This window comes from Hyla sarda, chromosome 6 (genome assembly GCF_029499605.1).
Source record: "Hyla sarda isolate aHylSar1 chromosome 6, aHylSar1.hap1, whole genome shotgun sequence".
NCBI classification, from domain to species: Eukaryota; Metazoa; Chordata; class Amphibia; order Anura; family Hylidae; genus Hyla; species Hyla sarda.
In genome coordinates, this window is record NC_079194.1 from 265,311,914 (window position 1) to 265,338,891 (window position 26,978).

General features: G+C 42.3%; 1 protein-coding gene across 4 annotated transcripts in view; it reads right to left on the bottom strand.

Annotated features, from left to right (window-relative positions):
- GNG3 (G protein subunit gamma 3) overlaps nt 1-26,978 on the bottom strand; it is a 455,529-nt gene that overhangs the window by 157,139 nt on the left and 271,412 nt on the right. For all 4 annotated transcript variants that reach the window (XM_056527216.1, XM_056527219.1, XM_056527218.1 and 1 more), the window contains one exon: nt 16,649-16,753. In XM_056527216.1, coding sequence (XP_056383191.1) covers nt 16,649-16,747 — 99 coding nt within the window. In that variant the 5' untranslated portion in view covers nt 16,748-16,753. The remainder of the gene's footprint in view (nt 1-16,648; nt 16,754-26,978) is intronic.

The window sequence follows — 26,978 nt, forward strand, 5'->3', positions numbered from 1 at the left end:
TAGAACAGATCAGTATTATCGGTCATCTCCTGCTCTGGTCTGCTCGATCACAGACCAGAGCAGGAGACGCCGGGAGCCGCACGGAGGAAGGTGAGGGGACCTCCGTGCGGCGTTATGAATGATCGGGCGATCCGATCGTTCATTTAAATCGCGAACCGCCGCAGATGCCGGGATCTGTATTGATCCCGGCACCTGAGGGGTTAATGGCGGACGCCCGCGAGATCGCGGGCGTCGGCCATTGCCGGCGGGTCCCTGGCTGCGATTAGCAGCCGGGATCAGCCGCGCATGACACGGGCATCGCTCCGATGCCCGCGGTTATGCTTAGGACGTAAATGTACGTCCTGGTGCGTTAAGTACCACCTCACCAGGACGTACATTTACGTCCTGCGTCCTTAAGGGGTTAATATAGCTTAGACGGCTCGAGCGGAAAAGATTATACGTTGGTCCAAGTACCACTTTTTCTCTCGGGGTGACAAACCGGGTGCCCTTCTGGCTAGGGAACTAGCTCCTAGGCGATCCTTGGGGGCGGTTCCCAGGCTTCGCTTACGAGATGGCACTCTTTCTCAAAGCCCAAACTTGGTTTTGGGGGAGTTTGCAAAGTACTTTCAATCACTATACGACCCCCCCCCCCCTCCCCCCCCCCTCCCCCCCCCGGAATAAGGATAGGGCAACTGATTTACTCTCAATGGCAAATTTACCCAACCTTAATCCTGAACATAAAGAGACCATGGAGAAACCCATCACTCTTTGGCCATCAAGTCCTCTAAAACATCTAGTACACCTGGTCCGGACGTTTTTGGAGCCTTTTATTATAAAAAGTTTGCCCCGGTCCTCCTACCTCATCTTACCTTTATTTAATGCTATACGGCAGGGGGCTCCCTTAGGCCCGGAATATTCCATGGCTGTTATAAAAGCCATCCCAAAACAGAACAAAGACCACTCTGTATGTGATAATTACCGCCCAATCTCTTTGATTAATAATGACATGAAATTATTGACCAAAATTATGGCCTTGCGCCTGAATATTTTTATAGGGGCCTATGTCCATCCGGACCAGGTGGGCTTCATTCCAAGTAGACAGGCCCCAGACCAGACTCGGAGAATAATAGATTTGATCTCTCTCTTACACTCCCCTTGGGATGGCAATACTAGTCGCCAAACGGGGTTTCTGCTCGCTCTGGACCTTCGGAGGGCCTTCGACTCTTTACATTGGGAATATATGTTTTTAGCTCTGGAACATAGGGGCTTTGGCCCAGAATTTATCAGACTCCTACGCACACTTTATGCAGATCCTTGGGCTACGGTTAATGTTCGAGGTTATGCCTCGGAGGCCTTCCGGGTCAGGAGGGGCACGAGACAGGGTTGTACCCTCTCCTCTGCCCTGTTCGCCTTAGCTATGGAGCCACTGGCAGCGGTTATTCGCAGCTCCCCCTCTATACTAGGCATCAGGACGGGAACTGGGGAACATAAAGTGGCTCTCTTTGCAGACGACCTCCTACTGACTTTGTCCTCCCCTTTGACCTCTCTGCCTAACTTGTTCCATGTTTTATCCAAATTTATGGAGATATCTGGTTTGGAATTAAACTCTTCCAAGTCGATAGCTCTGAACATAAATCTGCCAGACAGGACGGTTAAACTACTGAAACTTAACTTCGACTTCCAATGGACTACACATAGTCTTCCTTACTTATCAATTTGACCCCCTTGATCTCCTCCTTATACTCAGACAACTTTCCCCAGTTGTTTCGTGACATTCGGAGTGGCTTACGAACTTGGACTAGCTTCCCCCTATCGTGGTTAAGTAGAATTGCCTCAGTCAAAATGAACCTCTTACCTAGAGTACTTTACGCTTTCCATGCCCTACCAATCTCTGTTCCCTCTCAAGCCATAGACTGCTTGCAATCAAGTTTATTTGAGGCTCTAGAGGTAGCAGAGTGGGACGTAGGATGCTATTTACTTCCCGTTCTCAAGGGGGCTTAGGGGTCCCAAACCTCAAGAAATATTATCAAGCAGCGAGGCTGGGTCAGCTTACCCAGTTTCACATACACCACTCTAGCCCCCAATGGGTTTTTATTGAACAGTTAGCTGCACCCACGTCCCTATATCACTTTTACATTTGCTCCCAGCTAAGGAAAGGCCCTCAATCTTCTCTCCTATTTTATCGCAATCGCTACAATTATGGGATAGCCTTCGCAATAGATTCTCTCTACAATCAATCCATACCCCGGTGGCGCCACTATTGCGTAATCCAAAATTTCCTCCTGGCATAGGCTTGCTGGCTTTCTCTTGGTGGACGAATAAGGGATTGTTTCGCATTGGTGACTTTATTGATAGATTAGGTATCAAACCAATTGCCTACTTCCGCACCTTCTATAAGCTACCCGACTCAGAATTATTCCGCTACAATCAAATTGCTCATTTCTTGTCGGGTCTTAAGAAGACGGGGACGGATATAACTTCCCGCACCTCTTATGAATCATTGTGCCTGAGAGCTTCCGATAGCTGGGGCATTATTTCCACTATCTATGATACCTTATTGTCTACCCCCACCAAATTGCCGTACATGATTGCCTGGGAGAAGGACCTGGGGAAGGAAATTGAATTGAAAGATTGGATCCTTAGTGCCTCTGTCAACTCCAAACTCTCCATTAACACATCCTTGCAGGAAGCGGGCTGGAAAGTGCTCCTTCGATGGTACTTGGTCCCTACTAGAATAGCTAAAATGTACCCCACAGCTTCTCCATTATGCTTCCATAATTGCCAGCAGATGGGAACTATGTTTCATATTTGGTGGGCTTGCCCACGTGTAAAACGCTTTTGGATACAGGTCTATTATTTTATTTTGTTGGTAACAGGTGTGAACCTCGTGAAATCCCCAGAGCAAGCTCCACTAAATGCCCCAATCCCGAATATCTCAAAGGGACTAGGCAAACTTATTTCCTACATCTTTCTAGCTGCTAACACAGCCATAGAGACTAATTGGAAATCAAGTTCTATACAATTTCAGCTGATATAGTTACATAGTTACATAGTTAGTACGGTCGAAAAAAGACATATGTCCATCAAGTTCAACCAGGGAATTAAGGGGTAGGGGTGTGGCACGATATTGGGGAAGGGATGGGATTTTATATTTCTTCATAAGCATTAATGTTATTTTGTTCCAGGAATGTATCTAATCCTGTTTTAAAGCTGTTAATTTTTCCTGCTGTGACCAGTTCCTGAGGTAGACTGTTCCATAAGTTCACAGTTCTCATGGTAAAGAAGGCGTGTCGCCCCTTGAGACTAAACTTTTTCTTCTCCAGACAGAGGGAGTGCCCCCTCGTCCTTTGGGGGGGGGGGGGTTAACCTGGAACAAGGTTAATATGACCCAAGTTAAATTGGATAATGGCTAATGACAAATTGACGAGACTTTTAAATGATTCCCAACAGTCGTTTGAGGCTACCTGGCAACCTTGGGTGGACTATCTGGGTAATCCTTCTTGAAGTTTCTGTCTCTGTTCTTTTCTCCTCTTAACTTCCTTTCTTTTTCTCCTACTGGAACTAATCTCCCTCCCCTGTTTCGTTCCTTGTGCTGTTTCCCCTTGTGTGTCTGTCTTTGCATTGTTTAAAACCCGGTGTCAACGGGCTAATTTGTCTGATCATATACTGGTTGATTCAAGTAGCTTTGGCTGCTTCCAAAGGCTCATCTTGTGTCTCTTGTTGATGCGGAGGAGCCTTCATAGGAATCCCTTAATGGGAAGCCACAACTGATTTGTGACTTTGCGATCTGAACCTTTTGGACTTATGCTTAATATAATGCTAATTACTTGTTGAAGTTTACAATTCCTCACAGTTGGCATGATGTGTACTGCTGACGTTTTACGTTTTGTATGCCTATTCATTTTTGATCACCTTAATAATAATAAAAACATTGAAACATAATGTTTGTGTATAAGGATTCTACATCCAAACTTGCAATCAAAGTGGTTGGAGAGAAAGTAAGATTTAGTAATTTTTTGACGACATCCTTGGTATCACGGAGGTATGATGGTAATGTTGTTACAAATGATGCAAAAAAATAGTCCACATAAAGGCTTGCTCCTTGTGTGATGTTGTCATTTCCTGAAATAATAGGTCGGCCGAGCACAGGATGGATAATTTTGTGTATCTTAGGTAAAGCATATATTGTTGCTATTGTAGGGTTGGGATTATAGATGAACCTAAATTCATCGTCTGAAATTAGATTCTCATTCTTTGCAGTTGTTAACATTAATTTCAACTCACTGTTAAAGTCTTCTACTGGGTTTTTCGGTAGGATAACATAAGTAGATGTATCTTTTAGTAGGGCCATTACCATGTCCTTGTAATCTTGTTTGTCCATCAGGACAATGTTGCCCCCTTTGTTGGCTGGCTTACAAATCAAATTTTCATTATTCATCAATTCTTCCAGGGCTTTTCTCTCTACTATAGAGAGATTGGATTGCCTTCTGTCTGGTTGGATGTTATGTATTTCTTGACTGAGCATATTTACAAAGGTCTCTATTTTCCAAAACTGTTAAAAACTCGGTGAAATTCTTTATTTGGGCTTCAAATTGGATAAAGGTGGACTAATATCCATAGGTCTTTCTTCATTTTCAGACAGGAGATCTTCCAATGTCTGTATAGCATCCCGTTCTCTCTGTTCCAATATCCGTTCGCTGATACCCTCATTTTGATGTATTTTATGTAAAGCCAACTTTCTCGCGAAAAGATTGATATCCTTAACCCAGTCGAAGGATTTAAACATTGGTGTTGGTGTGAAAGAAAGTCCTTTCTTTAACACACATTCTTGAATTTGAGTGAGTTCATAAGATGTATTGCATATCTGTAAATCATGTGCTTGCTTGATTAAGTTGAATAGACGATTCTTCACCTATAGTCCCCTGTCCTTAGGGATTGATCCCATTCCTAAAAAAGAACCCAACACATTTGGACCTGTGGTATTCACCATGCCAGTAGAGACTGGGAGTGCTGTGTTGCTTGCCATCTGATTCACAAAAGGTGTTAGATGTAAAAAGGAGGACCCAGATGCAGATGGAAGTGTATTGGCCACTATTCCATTGCCATTTCCCATTGTGGGTAAACTTGGGCATCTCGGGATTTGCGGGGTTGTGCATCTTTGCTCACTAGATCTGGTAGATATAGGGGATCTACGTGTCGGTTGTCTCCTGGGGTTACTACCTCTGCCACCCCTTGCTCCTCGACCTCTATTGTCAGGATAGGTTAGACTCTGATACATCTGTATATGGGGTCGGATTGTAGTTGTTATTCCAATTCTTCTTAATGTAGATCAACCCTGTATCGAAGTCACGCTTGTCCCTTATATATTTACGTTGCTTACGTTTACGTTGCTGGAATCCTTCTATATGTTTCAGTAATCTCGTTTCTAGATTATTAAAATCTGGTATAGGTTTAAATGCTTGTATCTCAGCAATTTGTTTTTCAAGCTGACTTCCGATTTCTCCCAGCACTTGTTTTTCGTAATTTAGAAGATACTCTTGCATACGGATAGTACAATCAGTGAGCAAATTCTGCCACCCTGATATAAATTCAGGGTCTTCCTGGTGTGAATTTGGCGTAATATTAATACGTAAACCACGATATGTTATCTTTTGTTCTTTTGTTGTGTACAGGTTTCTAGACTAGATCTACAGGAAAGAGAAAGCAACTAATAACTTTTTACATTGGCAAAGAGAGGAATACCAATTGGGCAATATTTACATTCATTGCTTCAATGAAGACTCCTTTCAAAAAGAGTGTGATTAATTATTTGATAGGTTAATTTCAAGGGGTTACCCCAAAAAATGGCTCCATAAAGCATTTGCAAAAGCAAGAGCCACGTCATGTCTTCAACTATTGGAACATCGGGCACAACCTATTGGATCACAACCCCAAAAAACTACAATTAGATGTATTGGCACTTTTGATTCAAATAAAAAACAAATACTTAAAGTGGTATTCCAGGCAAAAACTTTTTTTTATATATATATCAACTGGCTCTGGAAAGATAAACAGATTTGTAAATTACTTCTATTAAAAAATCTTAATCCTTCCAATAGTTATTAGCTTCTGAAGTTTTCTGTCTAACTGCTCAATGATGATGTCACGTCACGGGAGCTGTGCAATATGGGAAAATATCCCCATAGGAGCTGCACAGCTCCTGGGACGTGAGTCATCAGAAAGCAGGTAGACAGAAAACAGCAACTCAACTTCAGAAGCTAATAACTATTGGAAGGATTAAGATTTTTTAATAGATGTAATTTACAAATCTGTTTAACTTTCCAGAGTCAGTTGATATATAAAAAAAGTTTTTGCCTGGAATACCCCTTTAACATTATGAAAAAATACTGGCCACTTCTCGCCAATGATGCAGATTTGAAACAAGTTTTACCAGACAGACCAGCAGTAACCTATCGTTGTGGACGTAACATGCGGGAAATGTTGGTACACAGTTTTTTCACCGAACCCACTGTTCCTACTTGGCTTAGGTCACCCACAAAGGGTTCCTACTCATGTGGGAAGTGTCCTTTTTGTAAACTGATGCCCAAAACTAAGGAATTTATAAATCCTGTTGATGGGAAGAATTATACCATCAACACATTTATCAATTGTCAGACTACGGCAGTTATCTATGTGGCACGATGCCCTTGTCCTAAGCTATATGTGGGCAAAACGTTACAACAACTCAGGAGGAGAATTTCTAAGCATGTGAGCACTATCAATACCAATATGAATACTCTATTAGCCAGGCACTTCTGCGAGTTTCATAGTGACAATGCCATGTTAATACGTTTTTGGGGCCTAGAGCGAGTCACACTGAGTCCTAGACGAGGTGACTTAAACCGTAAATTACTTAAGGAAGAAGCCTATTGGATATATAAGTTACAATCTCGTAGCCCCAATGGACTGAATGAGGGCTTTACATTTGCGGCATTTTTGTAACTTATCCAGCCTATTAAAGTGATTTGTATTTGATAATAAATCCTATCCAGAGGGGAGTTAGACCATTCTACTGAGCAATAAAAATGCCAGAAGGTATATAAGACAACAATCTCCCTAAGGCACTTCCAATTATCCGAATAATGACAACCTGTAGACCAATTAGAGAGACAACTAAAAACTAATATAAGTTATATACTTACAAATTGGGCAACAACAAACGGGACTAATGATGAAAACAGAAGGATATTATTGGGAGATTTATTGTGGGTTTCTACCCCATGTGGATAGACAATGATATATGGAAAACTTGATACCTTTGAATAATGATTTTGGGAAGAAGATGATTTTTCCTAGATTAAGAACATATCTGTATAGGACAAATTGAGTTTTACCCACAAAAATAGAATGAATAGAGGACATATGTACTTATAAGAAGATACATCTTCCAGAATAAATAGCAGACAATTTAGATCATATGTCTGTGACATATCCTTTTCATATTTTAATATATATACATCTATAAGATCATATTTACCTTTTTCATATAACTAAAAAGGATATGTCTATCTATAAGAAAATGCATTTTCTATGTAACTTATCGATTTAGATCATATATTTCTATGGAATGACAGAAATGGTACAATACTCCTTGTGGATGTGAACATCCATCCATATTTAGTATTGGTAAACATATGAATTAAAATATACATACAATAAATGAAACACAATTGAATTCTTTGAATGACTTATTTTATTGTAATTATACATCAATCATTGGTACCTTTTGTTTCATTTTAGTCTTATAACAAACCCATTCTCATATAGTCCCACATGGATAACTGAAATACACAAGAAGTTGAAGCCTTATATGTAACATGATGACAGCACTGGTCTAATGCTGGGACCTGTATGTGCCGTAATTAAAGTTTTCGTGCATGCGCAAGTATGTGAACGAGCGCAGGAGAATGTGTCAGGTGGAATATGCATGAGCAGGCAATAGCGTGCATTTGCGCATGTGCGAAAAATCATGCGTATGCGCGCAAATTACACGCTACTGCGCATGGGCGGCATCCCGGCACCAATAACAGAGCATCTCAAGGTTAGAGACAGGGCTTACAACCTATGTGAAGGACTGTAATTGATGAGTGGAAACCCATGTAGGAGATTGGTAGTAGCTACCTGGCTATCTATAGGTGGATACACCTGTCAGGTAATGGGTTTGTTCTGATTGGTTTATACAGCAGGAAGTACTGAATTATGTCACCCTGGGAGGTTATAAAACCCTCAGCAGCACATGGTCTGCAGTCATTGCCCCATAACCTCTGAGGACGTCACACATAGTGACGAAACATGTTAGGGGGCACTGTAGAAGTGTTTTAACAGCAGCACGAACACCCAATATGGCATATATATGCAGATATGCCAAGTTGAAAATCAGAGTACGCCAAATAAGCAACTAATACTATAAACTAAGTGTTGTTGTATGTGCCGGGTTTTTAACTCATTTATACTCACCATTTAACCCTTTAAGGACCCGGGGGTTTTCCGTTTTTGCATTTTTTCCTCCTTACCTTTAAAAAACTATAACGCTTTCAATTTTGCACCTAAAAATCCATATGATGGCTTATTTTTTCGCCACCAATTCTACTTTGTAATGACATCAGTCATTTTACCTAAAAATCTACGGCGAAACGGGAAAAAAAATCATTGTGAGACATAATTGAAAAAAACACCATTTTCTAAATTTTGGGGGCTTCCGTTTCTACACAGTACATTTTTCGGAAAAAATTACACCTTCTCTTTATTCTGTATCCATACGATTAAATGATACCCTACTTATATAGGTTTGATTTTGTCACACTTCTGGAAAAAAATCATAACTACATGCAGGAAAATGTATACGTTTAAAATTGTCATCTTCTGACCCTTATAACTTTTTTTATTTTTAAGCGTATGGGGCAGTATGAGGGCTCATTTTTTGCGCCGTGATCTGAATTTTATAGCGGTACCATTTTTGCATTGATAGGACTTATTGATCGCTTTTTTTTATAAATGTTTTCATGATATAAAAAGTGACCAAAAATGCACTATTTTGGAATTTGGAATTTTCTTGCATGTACGCCATTGACCATGCGGTTTAATTAACAATATATTTTTATAATTCGGACATTTCCGCACGTGGCAATACCACATATGTTTATTTTTATTTACACAGTTTTTTTTTTTTTTATGACAAAAGGGTGATTCAAACTTTTATTAGGGGAAGGTTTAAATGATCTTTATTCACTTTATTTTTTTCACTTTTTTTTGCAGTGTTATAGCTTCCATAGGGTCCTATAACACTGCACACACTGATCTTTTACATTGATCAGTGGTTTCTCATAAGAAACCACTGATCGATGATTCTGCCACTTGACTGCTCATGCCTGGATCTCAGGCACTGAGCAGTCATTCTGCGATCAGACACCAGGAGGCAAGGTAGGAGACCCTCCTCGTGTCCTAGAGCTGTTTGGGAGGCCACGATTTCGCCGCGGCGATCCCGAACAGCCCCCTGAGCTAACCGGCAGTGATTCAGTTTCATTAAAGGCTTAATGCCGCACACTATTAGCCACGGGTCCCGGCTGTTGTTAGAGGCCGGGCCCGACCTGCTATGAGGCGTGGCCCCGCGTTATAGAACGGGAGCGGGCTCAGGACGTACAGGTACACCCTGGGTCCTTAACAGGTAAATTTTTGGATGTTTAGCAGTAGCTAAATACAAGCTTAATGCAAATTTCAACATTGATCTTTAACCTCTTCAGGACATAGGGCGTATGGATATGCCCTGCATTCCGAGTCCTTAAGGACCGAGGGCGTATCCATACGCCCGTGGGAATTCCGGTCCCCACCGCTAGCCGGTTGGGGACCGGAGCCGGATGCCTGCTGAAATCGTTCAGCAGGCATCACGGCATATCGCCCAGGGGGGTCATTATGTCCCCCCATGTCTGCGATGGCCGCAGATCGCTGGACAATTCAGCCCAGCGATCTGCGGCGATTCCGGGTCAATCCGGTCTCCAGTGACCCAGTCTCTGACGGCCCCGAACAGCCATAGCCTGCAGGGGTGAGGTGGCACTGGTGCCACCTCACGATCACCCTGATTCGTCGGCCGGTTTACCGGCCAACCAATCAGGGCACCAGCTGCGGGTGTCACTCCCGCAACCCGCTCCGCCCCTCTTCCGGAGGACGTGAGTGGGTGCGGGATGAAGACCCCGGGAGCTGGGGACCCCGATCCCCGGCATCAATGTTGGGATCGGGGCTCCAGGAGCGGCGGTGGCGGCGGCGGTGATGGACTGACCTGTGTCCGGGAGCAGCAGTAGGGGGTGAGTGACAGCCTCCTGCTGTTGCTTAGCAACAGCTCCCAGCATGCAAAAAGGGCATGCTGGGAGCTGTAGTTATGCAACAGCAGAAGGCAGACAACCACAACTTCCAGCATTCCCTTATGGGCATGCTGGGACTTATAGTTTTGCAACAGCTGGAGGCAAATTTTTTCTATGGAAAAGTGTACCTTCATCTGTTGTATAACTACAACTCCCAGCTTGCACAAACAGCTAAAGTGCATGCTGGGAGTTGTAGTGGTGCATCTGCTGGTTGCATAACTACAACTCCAAGCATGCCCGTTGGCTGTCAGTGACTGCTGAGAGTTGTAGTTTTGCAACAGCTGAAGGCACAATGGTTGTGAAACTCAGAGTTTTTTTTTTACCTAACTCAGTGTTTCACGACCGGTGTGCCTCCAGCTGTTGCAAACTACAACTCTCAGCAGTCACCGTACACCATGCACCGTACATGCTGGAAGTTGTAGTTTTGCAACAGCTGGAGGCACACTGGTTGTGAAACACTGAGTTAGGTCACAAACTCAGTGATACATAACCAGTGTGCCTACAGCTGTTGCAAAACTAAAACTCTCAGCATGTACAGTCTGTCAGCGCATGCTGGGAGTTGTGGTTTTGCAGCAGCTGGATGTCCCCCCCTCCCCCCAATGTGAACGTACAGGGTACACTCACATGGGCGGAGGTTTACAGTAAGTACCCGGCTGCAAGTTTGAGCTGCGGCAATTTTCTGCCGCAGCTCAAACTGCCAGCGAGAAACTACTGTGAACCCCCGCCCGTGTGACTGTACCCTAAAAACACTACACTACACTAACATAAAATAAAAAGTAAAAAACACTACATATACACATACCCCTACACATGCCCCCCTCCCCAATATAAATGAAAAACGTCTGGTACACCACTGTTTCCAAAACGGAGCCTCCAGCTGTTGCAAAACAACTACTCGCAGTATTACCAGACAGCCACTGACTGTCCAGGCATGCTGGGAGTTTTACAACAGCTGGAGGCACCCTGTTTGGGAATCACTGGCGTAGAATTCCCCTATGTCCACCCCTATGCAAGTCCCTAATTTAGGCCTCAAATGCGCATGGTGCTCTCACTTTGGAGCCCTGTCGTATTTCAAGGCAACAGTTTAGGGTCACATATGGGGTATCGCTGTACTCGGGAGAAATTGTGTTACAAATATTGGGGGCTATTTTCTGCTTTTACCCTTTTTTTTATGTAAAATTTTTGGGAAAACAAGCATTTTAGGTAAAAATATTTTTTTTTTTTACATATGCAAAAGTCATGAAACACCTGTGGGGTATAAAGGTTCATTTAACCCCTTGTTACGTTCCCTGAGGGGTCTAGTTTCCAAAATAGTATGCCATGTGTTTTGTTTTTTTTTGCTGTCCTGGCACCATAGGGGCTTCCTAAATGCGGCATGCCCCCAGAGCAAAATTTGCTTCCAAAAAGCCAAATGTGACTACTCCTCTTCTGAGACCTGTAGTGCACCAGCAGAGCACTTTTCACCCCCATATGGGGTGTTTTCTGAATCGGGAGACATTGGGCTTCAAATTTTGGGGGGGTATTTTCTGCTATTACCCTTTTTAAAAATATAAAATTTTTGGGAAAACAAGCATTTTAGGTAAAAATTATTATTATTATTATTTTTTTTACACCTGTGGGGTATTAAGGCTCACTTTATCCCATGTTACATTCCCCGAGGGGTCTAGTTTCCAAAATGGTATGCCATGTGTTTTTTTTTTTGGTGTTCTGGCACCATAAGGGCTTTCTAAATGCAATATGCCCCCCAAAAACCATTTCAGAAAAATGTTCTCTCCAAAATCCCCTTGTCGCTCCTTCCCTTCTGAGCCCTCTACTGTGCCCGCCGATCACTTTACATAGACATATGACATATGTGCTTACTCGAGAGAAATTGGGCTAAAAATGCAAGTAAAATTTTCTCCTTTCCCCACTTGCAAACATTGGGTCTACAAGAACATGTGAGTGTAAAAAATGAAGATTTTGAATTTTCTCCTTCACTTTGCATATCGGCATATCGCCCAGGGGGGTCATTATGTCCCCCCATGTCTGCGATGGCCGCAGATCGCTGGACAATTCAGCCCAGCGATCTGCGGCGATTCCGGGTCAATCCGGTCTCCAGTGACCCAGTCTCTGACGGCCCCGAACAGCCATAGCCTGCAGGGGTGAGGTGGCACTGGTGCCACCTCACGATCACCCTGATTCGTCGGCCGGTTTACCGGCCAACCAATCAGGGCACCAGCTGCGGGTGTCACTCCCGCAACCCGCTCCGCCCCTCTTCCGGAGGACGTGAGTGGGTGCGGGAAGAAGACCCCGGGAGCTGGGGACCCCGATCCCCGGCATCAATGTTGGGATCGGGGCTCCAGGAGCGGCGGTGGCGGCGGCGGTGATGGACTGACCTGTGTCCGGGAGCAGCAGTAGGGGGTGAGTGACAGCCTCCTGCTGTTGCTTAGCAACAGCTCCCAGCATGCAAAAAGGGCATGCTGGGAGCTGTAGTTATGCAACAGCAGAAGGCAGACAACCACAACTTCCAGCATTCCCTTATGGGCATGCTGGGACTTATAGTTTTGCAACAGCTGGAGGCAAATTTTTTCTATGGAAAAGTGTACCTTCATCTGTTGTATAACTACAACTCCCAGCTTGCACAAACAGCTAAAGTGCATGCTGGGAGTTGTAGTGGTGCATCTGCTGGTTGCATAACTACAACTCCAAGCATGCCCGTTGGCTGTCAGTGACTGCTGAGAGTTGTAGTTTTGCAACAGCTGAAGGCACAATGGTTGTGAAACTCAGAGTTTTTTTTTTACCTAACTCAGTGTTTCACGACCGGTGTGCCTCCAGCTGTTGCAAACTACAACTCTCAGCAGTCACCGTACACCATGCACCGTACATGCTGGAAGTTGTAGTTTTGCAACAGCTGGAGGCTCACTGGTTGTGAAACACTGAGTTAGGTCACAAACTCAGTGATACATAACCAGTGTGCCTACAGCTGTTGCAAAACTAAAACTCTCAGCATGTACAGTCTGTCAGCGCATGCTGGGAGTTGTGGTTTTGCAGCAGCTGGATGTCCCCCCCTCCCCCCAATGTGAACGTACAGGGTACACTCACATGGGCGGAGGTTTACAGTAAGTACCCGGCTGCAAGTTTGAGCTGCGGCAATTTTCTGCCGCAGCTCAAACTGCCAGCGAGAAACTACTGTGAACCCCCGCCCGTGTGACTGTACCCTAAAAACACTACACTACACTAACACAAAATAAAAAGTAAAAAACACTACATATACACATACCCCTACACATGCCCCCCTCCCCAATATAAATGAAAAACGTCTGGTACACCACTGTTTCCAAAACGGAGCCTCCAGCTGTTGCAAAACAACTACTCCCAGTATTACCAGACAGCCACTGACTGTCCAGGCATGCTGAGAGTTTTACAACAGCTGGAGGCACCCTGTTTGGGAATCACTGGCGTAGAATTCCCCTATGTCCACCCCTATGCAAGTCCCTAATTTAGGCCTCAAATGCGCATGGTGCTCTCACTTTGGAGCCCTGTCGTATTTCAAGGCAACAGTTTAGGGTCACATATGGGGTATCGCTGTACTCGGGAGAAATTGTGTTACAAATATTGGGGGCTATTTTCTGCTTTTACCCTTTTTTTTATGTAAAATTTTTGGGAAAACAAGCATTTTAGGTAAAAATATTTTTTTTTTTTACATATGCAAAAGTCATGAAACACCTGTGGGGTATAAAGGTTCATTTAACCCCTTGTTACGTTCCCTGAGGGGTCTAGTTTCCAAAATAGTATGCCATGTGTTTTTGTTTTTTTTTTGCTGTCCTGGCACCATAGGGGCTTCCTAAATGCGGCATGCCCCCAGAGCAAAATTTGCTTCCAAAAAGCCAAATGTGACTACTCCTCTTCTGAGACCTGTAGTGCGCCAGCAGAGCACTTTTCACCCCCATATGGGGTGTTTTCTGAATCGGGAGACATTGGGCTTCAAATTTTGGGGGGGTATTTTCTGCTATTACCCTTTTTAAAAATATAAAATTTTTAGGGAAAACAAGCATTTTAGGTAAAAATTATTATTATTATTATTTTTTTTACACTTGTGGGGTATTAAGGCTCACTTTATCCCATGTTACATTCCCCGAGGGGTCTAGTTTCCAAAATGGTATGCCATGTGTTTTTTTTTTTGGTGTTCTGGCACCATAAGGGCTTTCTAAATGCAATATGCCCCCCAAAAACCATTTCAGAAAAATGTTCTCTCCAAAATCCCCTTGTCGCTCCTTCCCTTCTGAGCCCTCTACTGTGCCCGCCGATCACTTTACATAGACATATGACATATGTGCTTACTCGAGAGAAATTGGGCTAAAAATGCAAGTAAAATTTTCTCCTTTCCCCACTTGCAAACATTGGGTCTACAAGAACATGTGAGTGTAAAAAATGAAGATTTTGAATTTTCTCCTTCACTTTGCTGCTATTCCTGTGAAACACCTAAAGGGTTAAAACACTGACTGAATACTTTGGGGGTGTAGTTTTTATAATGGGGTCATTTATTGGGTATTTCTAATATGAAGACCCTTCAAATCCACTTTAAAACTGAACTGGTCCCTGAAAAATATCGAGTTTGAAAATTTTGGAAAAATTGGAAAATTGCTGCTGAACTTTGAAGCCCTCTGGTGTCTTCCAAAAGTAAAAACATGTCAATTTTATGATGCCAACATAAAGTAGACATATTGTATATGTGAATTTAAAAAAACGTATTCGTAATATACATTTCCCTTACAAGCAGAAAGCTTCAAAGTTAGAAAAATGCAAAATTTTCAAATTTTTCATCAAATTTAAGGATTTTTCACCAAGAAAGGATGCAAGTTACCACAAAAATTTACTACTATGTTAAAGTAGAATATGTCACGAAAAAACAATCTTGGAATCAGAATGATAACTAAAAGCATTCCAGAGTTATTCATGTTTAAAGTGACAGTGGTCTGATGTGCAAAAAACGCTCTGGTCCATAAGGCCAAAATGGGCTTGGTCCTTAAGGGATTAAATGTAAGGGGTCATGAAACCCTCTTGGGTACTGCCAATGCATGCTCCTGACTCATCCTGTGTCTTTCAGGAACGATTTGCTTTCATGATGCTTCTGGGCTTGGGCCTTTAATTGTAGGATTTTTTAAATAGATACATACATGCTTAATTTAAATTTCAACATTTATGGTTATTAAACGCTCTTGGGTACAGTTTTTTTTCAAGTTTTCTGATAATTTTCTCAGTAATAAACTTACATTTTCCAGAATAATAACCATTACACCATTGAACGCTTGTTAGGTGTGATCTTTTTATTAAATTTTCATGAATAAAACGGTGATGGATGAACTGTTTCTTTATTTCAGAAAACTTTACTTTAGAGAAGAATTTTGTGGTCCACCGTCCTGCATTATAGAGTCTTCTGGACTCTTGGATATGCGCTTGTTCTTAAACTAAGGTTAAAAAAAAAATGGCCGGTCAGGGCAATGGAGACGTTGCGCCTACATCTCCGGGCCACATGAGCCCTGTGGGTGCTTGTTGGATTTGGTCCTTTGTACCTACATGCTGGGGTCCAGGATACTCAAACTTTGATTTAAATTTCAAAGAAAAATCAGACATTTCAATAGTCTCCTCATGCATCAGCCAACTCCAGGCTGTGTCATTCAGGCAATATATGGTTTACTGATGGCGCTGCTAGGCCTGAGTCTGGGAATTTCAAATTTTCACATAGGTAGCACCCGCTATCCAAAATCTTCATAAATTTCTAAAATTGTTGTGTTTTTTTTGGGGGGGGGGGATTGTGAAGCCCTGGTGTGTACTCATGCATCAGCCAACTCCATGCTGTGTCATTCAGGCAATATATGGTTTACTGATGCCGCTGCTGGGCCTGGGTCTGGAAAATTCAAATTTTATCATAGGTTGCACCCACTAATGCTGGACATTGGCCGATTGGAGATATCCAGCATTAGGCATGGGTTCCGGTTAATAATAGCTGCTGAGTGCACCTCATACACTGGGAGCCTGCAGTGGATGTAAATATACGTCCATTTGCAGAAAGGGGTGGTTAACTGTGTCACTCAAAAAATCGATTTCACATTCTCCACCTGTTTTGTAAAACCCCTATTTCACTTGCATAATGCTGTACTTTATGTGTAGATTTTCATCTCATAAACAGCCCTGAAAACCTGCAACAAATCCAGCATGTCTGAACATGACTTTATTGTACTCTATAAAATGTTTTTACTAATAGAGGCTGATTAAACAGTGTATCAGATGCATACCTTAATGCGACACATGGAGGCTTCAATCTTGAGCTGCTCAACAAGCTTCCTTGCCTGTCCAACGCTAAGGGTGTTATTCACAGGGGTGTCTCCTTTCATAGTTTCCTAGAAAGAGTAAGATATTCAATGAGTTGCAAAATCAAAACATATCTGAGGGAGAGACATTTATCAAAGTCAATGTAGGTGCACTGATATTATACACAGGTTTTGATGAGGTAGTTGGATATAAACACCAAATGTATTAAATGGTGCAGAGCATGTGATAACTATTGGGCTAGTACACATTTTTGGGAAATTTCACTTCAGAACTAAACAAATCAACCCCAGGTGGGTAAAGGGACCAATATGATTAATTATCAAACCCTCAGGCCTAAGCCCAGGGTGAAAAACCTATTTTCTGTAATCCCACTCCTAAAGCTTCACTTTAAGGCTAGGTTTCCACTTTTTTTTTTCTTTTGCAAAAACACCAATAAAATGTCCATTCTACCGCTTGGTGTTTTTTTTTTCATTTTCCATATTTTTTTTTTTATCTTTCTGGCGTTTTTCTGCTATTTTGGGCTCCATGGCATTTTTTCAAAAACGACCTCTTGTACAGACTTTGGCATTTTTTCTTGAAAATCTTGGCGATTTCCTCCCATAGAAGTTTATGGGAGTGAAAAATGCCACATGAGTTTTAACTTTGGCGTTGTTACAGGCAGTTTTTATTCTTTTTTGGACTTTAGCGATCAAAAAAAGGGATGGAGATACCTTTTTTAATTACATTTCTTTGATTATCATAAAAAAATAAAGAGGTACAGTAGGGATGGAAAAATTGTAAAAAATGAAATTTATATTTTTTATGGCAAGTTTTTTTTATTTCAATGCAAGGACTAGTTTTAATGAGCGGTCAGGGACCAGAAAATGCAGCGGTCCATGTTAAAAATGAATGAGGAGTGCATTTCATAAATTTGTTTCTAATTTCCGTTCTATATCATAATTTTTTTTTTGATTCACTTTACTTTTTTTAGCCCCATTTATTTTATTTTTTGGAGGCATTTAGATGTTCTGGCATGATTAATTGCAGGGATCAGAGACGAGCTGAGGACAGGGACATCAGTAAAATATATATAAAACAGTAGTCAAAAAAGGCTGACAGTTGTTTCATTTTCTGTCCCAGCCTTGAAATCTTGAACTCTACCGAGCTTAGCCCATCAGGCCATTTAATGACTTGTTATATGATTTCTGTTTCTGAATTGTATTCTGAATGTTTGCGTTATATGCTTTACATGCCTTATATGTCATGATTAATCCTTTCTCATTGAAGTTACTTGTACTTTTTGATAATTCTTCAATAAACTACGAATTGAAAAAAAAAGGCTGACAGTTTCCCTAATTTACCAAAACAAACATACATTTACAGAGGTCTTCTATCCGAAATTAAAGATGCCTCTAATTGTAATTTGTGGAGGCCAATGGCTGGGACAATAATGTATGTATGTATTTAATGTAATTGGGAAAGACAATGTCATTGTGGTGGTTTTAATTGAGAAATTACTGCAAAACTCTTCTTGTAATTCCCATGTCTCTGCTCTGTATGTGAAACATCTTTTATTTTTTATGTAGGGGATAATGGGATGCTCACAATCACAGGAGTTATGTACAGTGGTTGTGTTAAGGAGTGGTCTCAGTTGCGTCACTCCTCGCTGGTTGGCTCTGGTTATGCCTCTGAATGTGAGTGACTGCCGCTGTCCAAATTAGAGATAAGTTGCTGAGTGCCGGCAAGAGGAATTGACACTAGACACAGAGTTGGTATAAACTCCTCACTCAGCCGAGGTTGGAGCGCAAAATGGCTTACTTTATTATGGAAACACTTTGTTATATAGGGTTTATCTGAGGGGAGGGTTGTTTATCACATAAAAATTACTGCTATATTTTGATTACCGTATATACTCGAGTATAGGCCGAGTTTTTCAGCACGATTTTTCGTGCTGAAAACACCCCCCTCGGCTTATACTCGAGTGAACTCCCCCACCCGCAGTGGTCTTCAACCTGCGGACCTCCAGAGGTTTCAAAACTACAACTCCCAGCAAGCCCGGGCAGCCATCGGCTGTCCGGGCTTGCTGGGAGTTGTAGTTTTGAAACCTCCGGAGGTCCGCAGGTTGAAGACCACTGCGGCCTTCAACATCATCCAGCCCCCTCTCACCCCCTTTAGTTCTGAGTACTCACCTCCGCTCGGCGCTGGTCCGGTCCTGCAGGGCTGTCCGGTAAGGAGGTGGTCCGGTGAGGAGGTGGTCCGGGCTGCTATCTTCACCGGGGAGGCCTCTTCTAAGCGCTTCGGGCCCGGCCTCAGAATAGTCACGTTGCCTTGACAACGACGCAGATACGTCGTTGTCTAGGCAACGGCTCTATTCCGGGCCGGAAGCGCGGAGAAGAGGCGCCCCCGGTGAAGATAGCAGCCCGGACCACCTCCTCACCGGACGACCTCCTTACCGGACAGCCCTGCAGGACCGGACCAGCGCCGAGCGGAGGTGAGTACTCAGAACTAAAGGGGGTGAGAGGGGGGCTGGATGATGTTGAAGGCCGCAGTGGTCTTCAACCTGCGGACCTCCGGAGGTTTCAAAACTACAACTCCCAGCAAGCCCGGACAGCCGATGGCTGCCCGGGCTTGCTGGGAGTTGTAGTTTTGAAACCTCTGGAGGTCCGCATGTTGAAGGCCGCAGTGGTCTTCAACCTGCGGACCTCCGGAGGTTTCAAAACTACAACTCCCAGCAAGCCCGGACAGCCGATGGCTGCCCGGGCTTGCTGGGAGTTGTAGTTTTGAAACCTCTGGAGGTCCGCATGTTGAAGGCCGCAGTGGTCTTCAACCTGCGGACCTCCGGAGGTTTCAAAACTACAACTCCCAGCAAGCCCGGACAGCCGATGGCTGCCCGGGCTTGCTGGGAGTTGTAGTTTTGAAACCTCTGGAGGTCCGCAGGTTGAAGACCACTGAGGGCGAATGATGAGAAGAGGATGATGAAGGGGGGGGGGGTGTGTGGGGATGATGAAGGGGGGGGGGTGTGGGATGATGACAAGGGGATGATGAGGATGTTAATGACGGGTCTGGATGATGACAGGGGGGGATGAGGTATTTCCCACCCTAGGCTTATACTCGAGTCAATAACTTTTCCTGGGATTTTGGGTTGAAATTAGGGGTCTCGGCTTATACTCGGGTCGGCTTATACTCGAGTATATACGGTAAATAATTAAGTATATATGTTCATGTAAGGCAAAGCATCTATTTAATCACATATCATATGCATTCTTTCCTAATATTTTCCTGGCATCGATTTTGACTTGTTTTCTTCAACTTGTTTACTTCAAGCTTGTTACTTTTTTCTTCAGCTTTGTTCTTGCCTCTGGCACAGTTTTGACCGCAGGCACAGTCTTCAGTTACTTGCATAAGCTGATAAAACATTTCCTTGTTGCTTCTAGGTGTAGTCCCAAAAGCAGGCTATATCTAAGTTGCTAGCATGAGCTAGTATATTGGATAAGGGTAATAATGTTTTTCTGCAGCATTTGATTATAGTAGCAATAGCAATATATATATATATATATATATATATATATATATATATAATTATCCCCTTAAGGACAATGAACGTACTCCTACGCCCCCGTTTCCGAGTCCTTAAGGACCAAGGATGTAGGAGTACGCCCTGTCCATTCCCGGCCCCCCCGTCGCTAGCCGGTGCCCGATGCCTGCTGAAATCATTTAGCAGGCATCGCGGCATATCGCCCAGGGGGGTCATTATGCCCCCCCATGTCGGCAATGGCCGCAGATCGCTGGACAATTCAGTCCAGCGATCTGCGGCGATTCGGGGTCAATCGGGTCTCCAGTGACCTGGTGACCCGGAATTACTGGCTGATCGGGGCCGTCAGAGACGGCCCTGAACATCCAGAAACAGCAGGGGTGAGGTGGCACTGGTTCCACCTCACGATCGCCCTGATTCGTCGGCCGGTTTCCCGGCCGACCAATCAGGGCGCCTGCTGCGGGTGTCACTCCCGCAACCCGCTCCGCCCCTCTTCCGGAGGACGTGAGCGGGTGCGGGACGTGCACCCCGGGTGCTGGGGACCCCGATCCCCGGCGTTAATGTTGGGATCGGGGCCCCAGGAGCGACGGCGGCGGGACTGACCTGCGCGGCGTGGATCAGCAGCAGCTGGGAGCTGTAGTTATGCAACAGGAGGAGGCAGACCACCACAACTCCCAGCATTTCCTTATGGGCATGCTGGGACTTATGGTTTTGCAACAGCTGGAGGCACATTTTTTCTATGGAAAAGTGTACCTTCAGCTGTTGTATAACTACAACTCCCAGCTTGCACAATCAGCTAAAATGAATGCTGGGAGTTGTAGTGGTGCATCTGGTGGTTGCATAACTACAACTCCCAGCATGCCCGTTGGCTGTCGGTGACTGCTGAGACTTGTAGTTTTGCAACAGCTGAAGGCACACTGAGTTAAGTAGCAAAGCAGTGTGTCTCCAGTTGTTGCATAACTACAATCCCCAGCATCCCCAGCCAAAGTAGTATGCCTCCAGCTGTTGCATAACTACAAGACCCAGCATGCCCTTCCGCTGTCCGTACATGCTGGGGGTTGTAGCTTTTGCAACAGCTGAAGGCACACTGGTTGCAAAACACTGAGTTTGTTACCAAACTCGGTGTTTCACAACCAGTGTGCCTCCAGCTGTTGCAAAACTACAGCTCCCAGCATGCACTGATAGACCGTACATGCTGGGAGTTGTAGTTTTGCAACAGCTGGATGTTTCTCCCCCCCCAATGTAAACGTACAGGGTATACTCACATGGGATTACAGTAAGTATCCGGCTGCAAGTTTGAGCTGCGGCAAATTTTCTGCCGCAGTTCAAACTGCCAGCGAGAAACTACTGTGAACCCCCCGCCCGTGTCACTGTACCCTAAAAACACTACACTACACTAACACAAAATAAAATAAAAAGTAAAAAACACTACATATGCACATACCCCTACACAGCCCCCTCCCCTCCCCAATAAAAATGAAAAACGTCTGGTACGCCACTGCTTCCAAAACGGAGCCTCCAGCTGTTGCAAAACTACTACTTCCAGCATGCACTTATAGACCCTACATGCTGGGAGTTGTAGTTTTGCAACAGCTGGATGTCCCTCAGGGTACACTCACATGGGCAGAGGTTTACAGTAAGTATCCGGCTGCAAGTTTGAGCTGCGGCAAATGTGCTGCCGCATCTCAAACTGCCAGCGAGAAACTACTGTGAACCCCTAAAAACCCTAAAAACACTACACTACCAAAAAATAAAATAAAAAGTAAAAAACACTACATATACACATACCCCTACACAGCCCCCCTCCCTAATAAAAATGAAAAACGTCTGGTACGCCACTGTTTCAAAAACGGAGCCTCCAGCTGTTGCAAAACAACTACTCCCAGTATTGCCAGATAGCCGTTGACTGTCCAGGCATGCTGGTAGTTTTGCAACAGCTGGAGGCACCCTGTTTGGGAATCACTGGCGTAGAATACCCCTATGTCCACCCCTATGCAAGTCCCTAATTTAGGCCTCAAATGTGCATGGCGCTCTCACTTTGGAGCCCTGTCGTCTTTCAAGGCAACAGTTTAGGGTCACATATGGGGTATCGCCGTACTCGGGAGAAATTGTGTTACAAATTTTGGGGGGTATTTTCTGCTATTACCCTTTTTTAAAATGTAAAATTTTGGGGAAACCAAGCATTTTAGGTAAAAAATTTTTTTTATTTTTTTTACATATGCAAAAGTCGGGAATCACCTGTGGGGTATTAAAGTTCACATTACCACTTGTTACGTTCCCCGAGGGGTCTAGTTTCCAAAATGGTATGCCATGTGTTTTTTTTTTTTTTTTGCTGTTCTGGCACCATAGGGGCTTCCTAAATGCGGCATGCCCCCAGAGCAAAATTTGCATTCAAAAAGCCAAATGTGACTCCTTCTCTTCTGAGACCTGTAGTGCGCCAGCAGAGCACTTTTCATCCCCATATGGGGTGTTTTCTGAATCGGGAGAAATTGGGCTTCAAATTTTCGGGGGTATTTTCTGCTATTACCCTTTTTAAAAATGTAAACATTTTGGGAAACCAAGCATTTTAGGTTAAAAAAAATGTTTTTTTTACATCAGCAAAAGTCATGAAACACCTGTAGGGTATTAAGGTTCACTTTGCCCCTTGTTACGTTCCCCGAGGGGTCTAGTTTCCAAAATGGTATGCCATGTGTTTTTTTTTTTTTTTTGCTGTCCTGGCACCATAGGGGCTTCCTAAATGTGACATGCCCCCCAAAAACCATTTGTCGCTCCTTCCCTTCTGAGCCCTCTACTGCGCCCGCCGAACAATTAACATAGACATATGAGGTATGTGCTTACTCGAGAGAAAGTGGGTTTCAAATACAAGTAAAAATGTTCTCCTTTTTACCCCTTGCAAAAATTCAAAAATTGGGTCTACAAGAACATGCGAGTGTAAAAAATGAAGATTGTGAATTTTCTCCTTCACTTTACTGCTATTCATGTGAAACACCTAAAGGGTTAATACACTGACTGAATGTCATTTTGAATACTTTGGGGGGTGGAGTTTTTATAATGGGGTCATTTATGGGGTATTTCTAATATGAAGACCCTTCAAATCCACTTCAAACCAGAACTAGTCCATGAAAAATAGCGAGTTTTAAAATTTTGTGAAACATTTCAAAATTGCTGCTGAACTTTGAAGCCCTCTGGTGTCTTCCAAAAGTAAAGACTCATAAATTTTATGATGCAAACATAAAGTAGACATATTGCATATATGAACCCAAAAAATTTTTTTTTTGAATATCCATTTTCCTTACAAGCAGAGAGCTTCAAAGTTAGAAAAATGCAAAATTGTCATTTTTTTCATCAAATTTGGGGATTTTTCACCAAGAAAGGATGCAAGTTACCATAAAATTTTACCACTACGTTAAAGTAGAATATGTCACGAAAAAACATTCTTGGAATCAGAATGATAACTAAAAGCATTCCAGAGTTATTAATGTTTAAAGTGACAGTGGTCAGAATTGCAAAAAACGCTCTGGTCCTTAAGGTGTAAAATGGCCTGGTCCTTAAGGGGTTAAAGGGGTATTTCGGTGAAAAACTTTTTTTTTTCTTTTAATCAACTGGTGCCAGAAAGTTAAACAGATTTGTAAATTACTTCTATTAAAAAATCTTAATCCTTCCTGTACTTATTAGCTGCTGAATACTACAGCGGAAATTCTTTTCTTTTTGAAACACAGAACTGTCTGCTGACATCATGAGCACAGTGCTCTCTGCTGACATCTCTGTCCATTTTATGAACTGTCCAGAACAGCATATATTTGCTATGGGGATTTCCTTTTACCCCGGACAGTTCCTAAAATGGACAGAGATGTCAGCAGAGAGCACTGTGCTCATGATGTCAGCAGAGCTTTAGCACTGCAAAAAAAGTGAAAAAAAAAAGTTAACAAAGGTCATTTAACCCCTTCCCTAATAAAAGTTTGAATCACTCCCCTTTTCCCATAAAAAAAAACTGTATAAATAAAAATAAACATATGTATCGCCGCGTGCGAAAATGTCCGAACTATAAAAATATATCGTTAATTAAATCTCACGGTTAATGGCGTGCGCGCAGAAAAAATTCAAGGTCCAAAATAGTGTATTTTTGGTCACTTTTTACATCATGAAAAAATGAGTAAAAAGCGATCAAAAAGTCCGATCAATACAAAATTGGTACCAATAAAAACTTCAGAACACGGTGCAAAAAATGAGTCATCACAGCGGCCCGTACGCAGAGAAATAAAAAAGTTACAGGGGTTAGAAGATGAGCATTTTTAACATATAAATTGTCCTGCATGTAGTTATGATTTTTTCCGAAGTACTACAATATCCAACCTATATAAGTAGGGTATCATTTTAACTGTATGGACCTACAGAATAAAGATAAGGTGTTATTTTTACCAAAAAATGCACTGCGTAGAAAGGGAAGCCCCCAAAAGTTACAAAAGGACATTTTTCTTCTATTTTGTCGCACAGTGATTTTTTTTCCGCTTTGCCGTGGATTTTTTGGTAAAATGACTAATGTTCCTGCAAAGTAGAATTGGTGGCGCAAAAAATAAGCCATCATATGGATTTTTAGGTGCAAAATTGAAAGCATTATGATTTTTAGAAGGTGATGAGCAAAAGTTAAAATGCAAAAACGGAAAAACGCTGAGTCCTTAAGGGGTTAATTTGCTCTAATTAGAGCAGCTACTGTATATGTCAAAACTTTCTTTCATTCATATGGCCAGTCCCCGCTGCAATCACTGCACATAACTCCTGTGATTGAGAGCAGGGATAACTGGAATTCAGGGATTGCAACTCCCATCATCCCCTACATAAAAAATAAAAGATGTTTCACATACAGAGCAGAGGCATTGGAATTACAAGAAGAGTTTTGCAGTAATTTCTCAATTAGAACCACCACAATGACATTATCTTTCCCAATTACATTAAATACATACATTATTGTCCCGGCCATCTGCCTCTGCAAATTATAATTTTAAGTATCTTTAATTTCTGATAGAATTTATGTTTTTTTTTTTTTGTAAATTAGGGAAACTCTCAGCCTTTTTTTTTGCCTAGTGTATTATACATGTTACCGATGTCCCTATCCTGGGCTCGTCTCTGACTACCAAAATTATTTATGCCGGCACATCTAAATGCCCGAAAAAATAAAATACAATAAATGGGGCTTAAAAAGTAAAGTGAAAATAAAAAAAATTATTATTTAGAATGAAAACTAGAAAAAAAATTATGAAATGCACTCCTCATTCATATTTAATATGGATCGCTGCATTTTCTGGTCCCTTTCTGCTCCCAAAAATTGGAAGACAAATAATTTTATTTTTAACAATTTTTTATTTTCCTACAAACTCAGACATCCCTACAGAATCTCTAAAATTAATTTTTTTTGGTACCCAGTGGGGAGAAAAAAAACGCCGGCAGGAAAAACTGGCAAAGGGGCAAAAATGCAATTTCTACACCAAGGTAAAAACACAAGAAAAAACGCAAAAACTCAGGGGAAATCAGTGGCAGTTTTTCTGGCATTTTTGGTAAAAAAAAAATAAAATAAAACGCCAGAAAAAAAAACATAGTGGAAACCTAGCCTTATTAATAAAATTCTGCTTATGAACGTAGAAGAGGACAGGAGCGCTTCCATGTGAAGAATCCCAAAGTAAAGTGTTAGATTAGGGCTACAGAGACCGCGCTCACCTGGTGGGGTTGTGTGCTCTGCAGGCACAAAACTGACAACTTGAAAACTTGAATGAACAGAACAGCTGCAGCGGCTTCCCACGCTGGATCACCGGCGTATACAAATCAGGAATCAAAGGACAGGAAAATAGAAGCTTGATGTCGCGCTGCTGTATAAATTATGAGGATGACTGCTCCGGTAAGTTTAAACATTTATTGGCACACACACAACGCATTTCAGGGAATTAATGTCCCTTTCATCAGGCGTGATATCCAGTAAAGAAACATACACAGAATTTAACAGGTAGTTCAGTGACGTAAACAGTAAATGATGTTTTCCCACAATAAAATGACATTTTCCACAATAAAATATATATATATCCAACAACCCTTTAAATAATAAACTAAATAAATGAGCGCAAAAAAGATTCATCAAAAGTACATGTGCAGAGGGAGTTTAAGATCAGTGCAATAAAATTGCACACAGTTGAACTTATGGACACATTAATATTAATGGTAATAAATACGTATAAATATATATATATATATATATATATATATATATATATACATATATATATATATATATATATATATATATATATATATATATATACAAAATAGCAAGGCGACTGCGGCACACAGAATTGTGAAAAATTAAAGTTGTGTTTATTCCATGAACAAGAGCGATGTTTCGGTGTTCTCACAACACCATTCTCAAGCTAAATAACAGTGATCCAACCAGGTATTTATACATACAAGTGCAAATCAATTACAATCAATCAGTGTACATAATCATACAAATTCAATTAATACAAAACCATAAAAAATGTGCAAAAACGTGCATACAAAAGTTAAAATTGTGATAAGGGGTATATAAAATACCCAAATATAGTGATTAATATAATAGAATTACTACACGATTATGTAGCAAAGGTAAAAACAGAGAATGGTCTTATGATAGTTAATTACAAACATGTGTGCTTAATATAAAATAATACTTATGTTTGGAGAGGGCAGGATGTTCAGGACGCTTCACATGTAAACGAATGTGTATCCGCCATATCACCGTGGGTGATTCTGCACTGCGG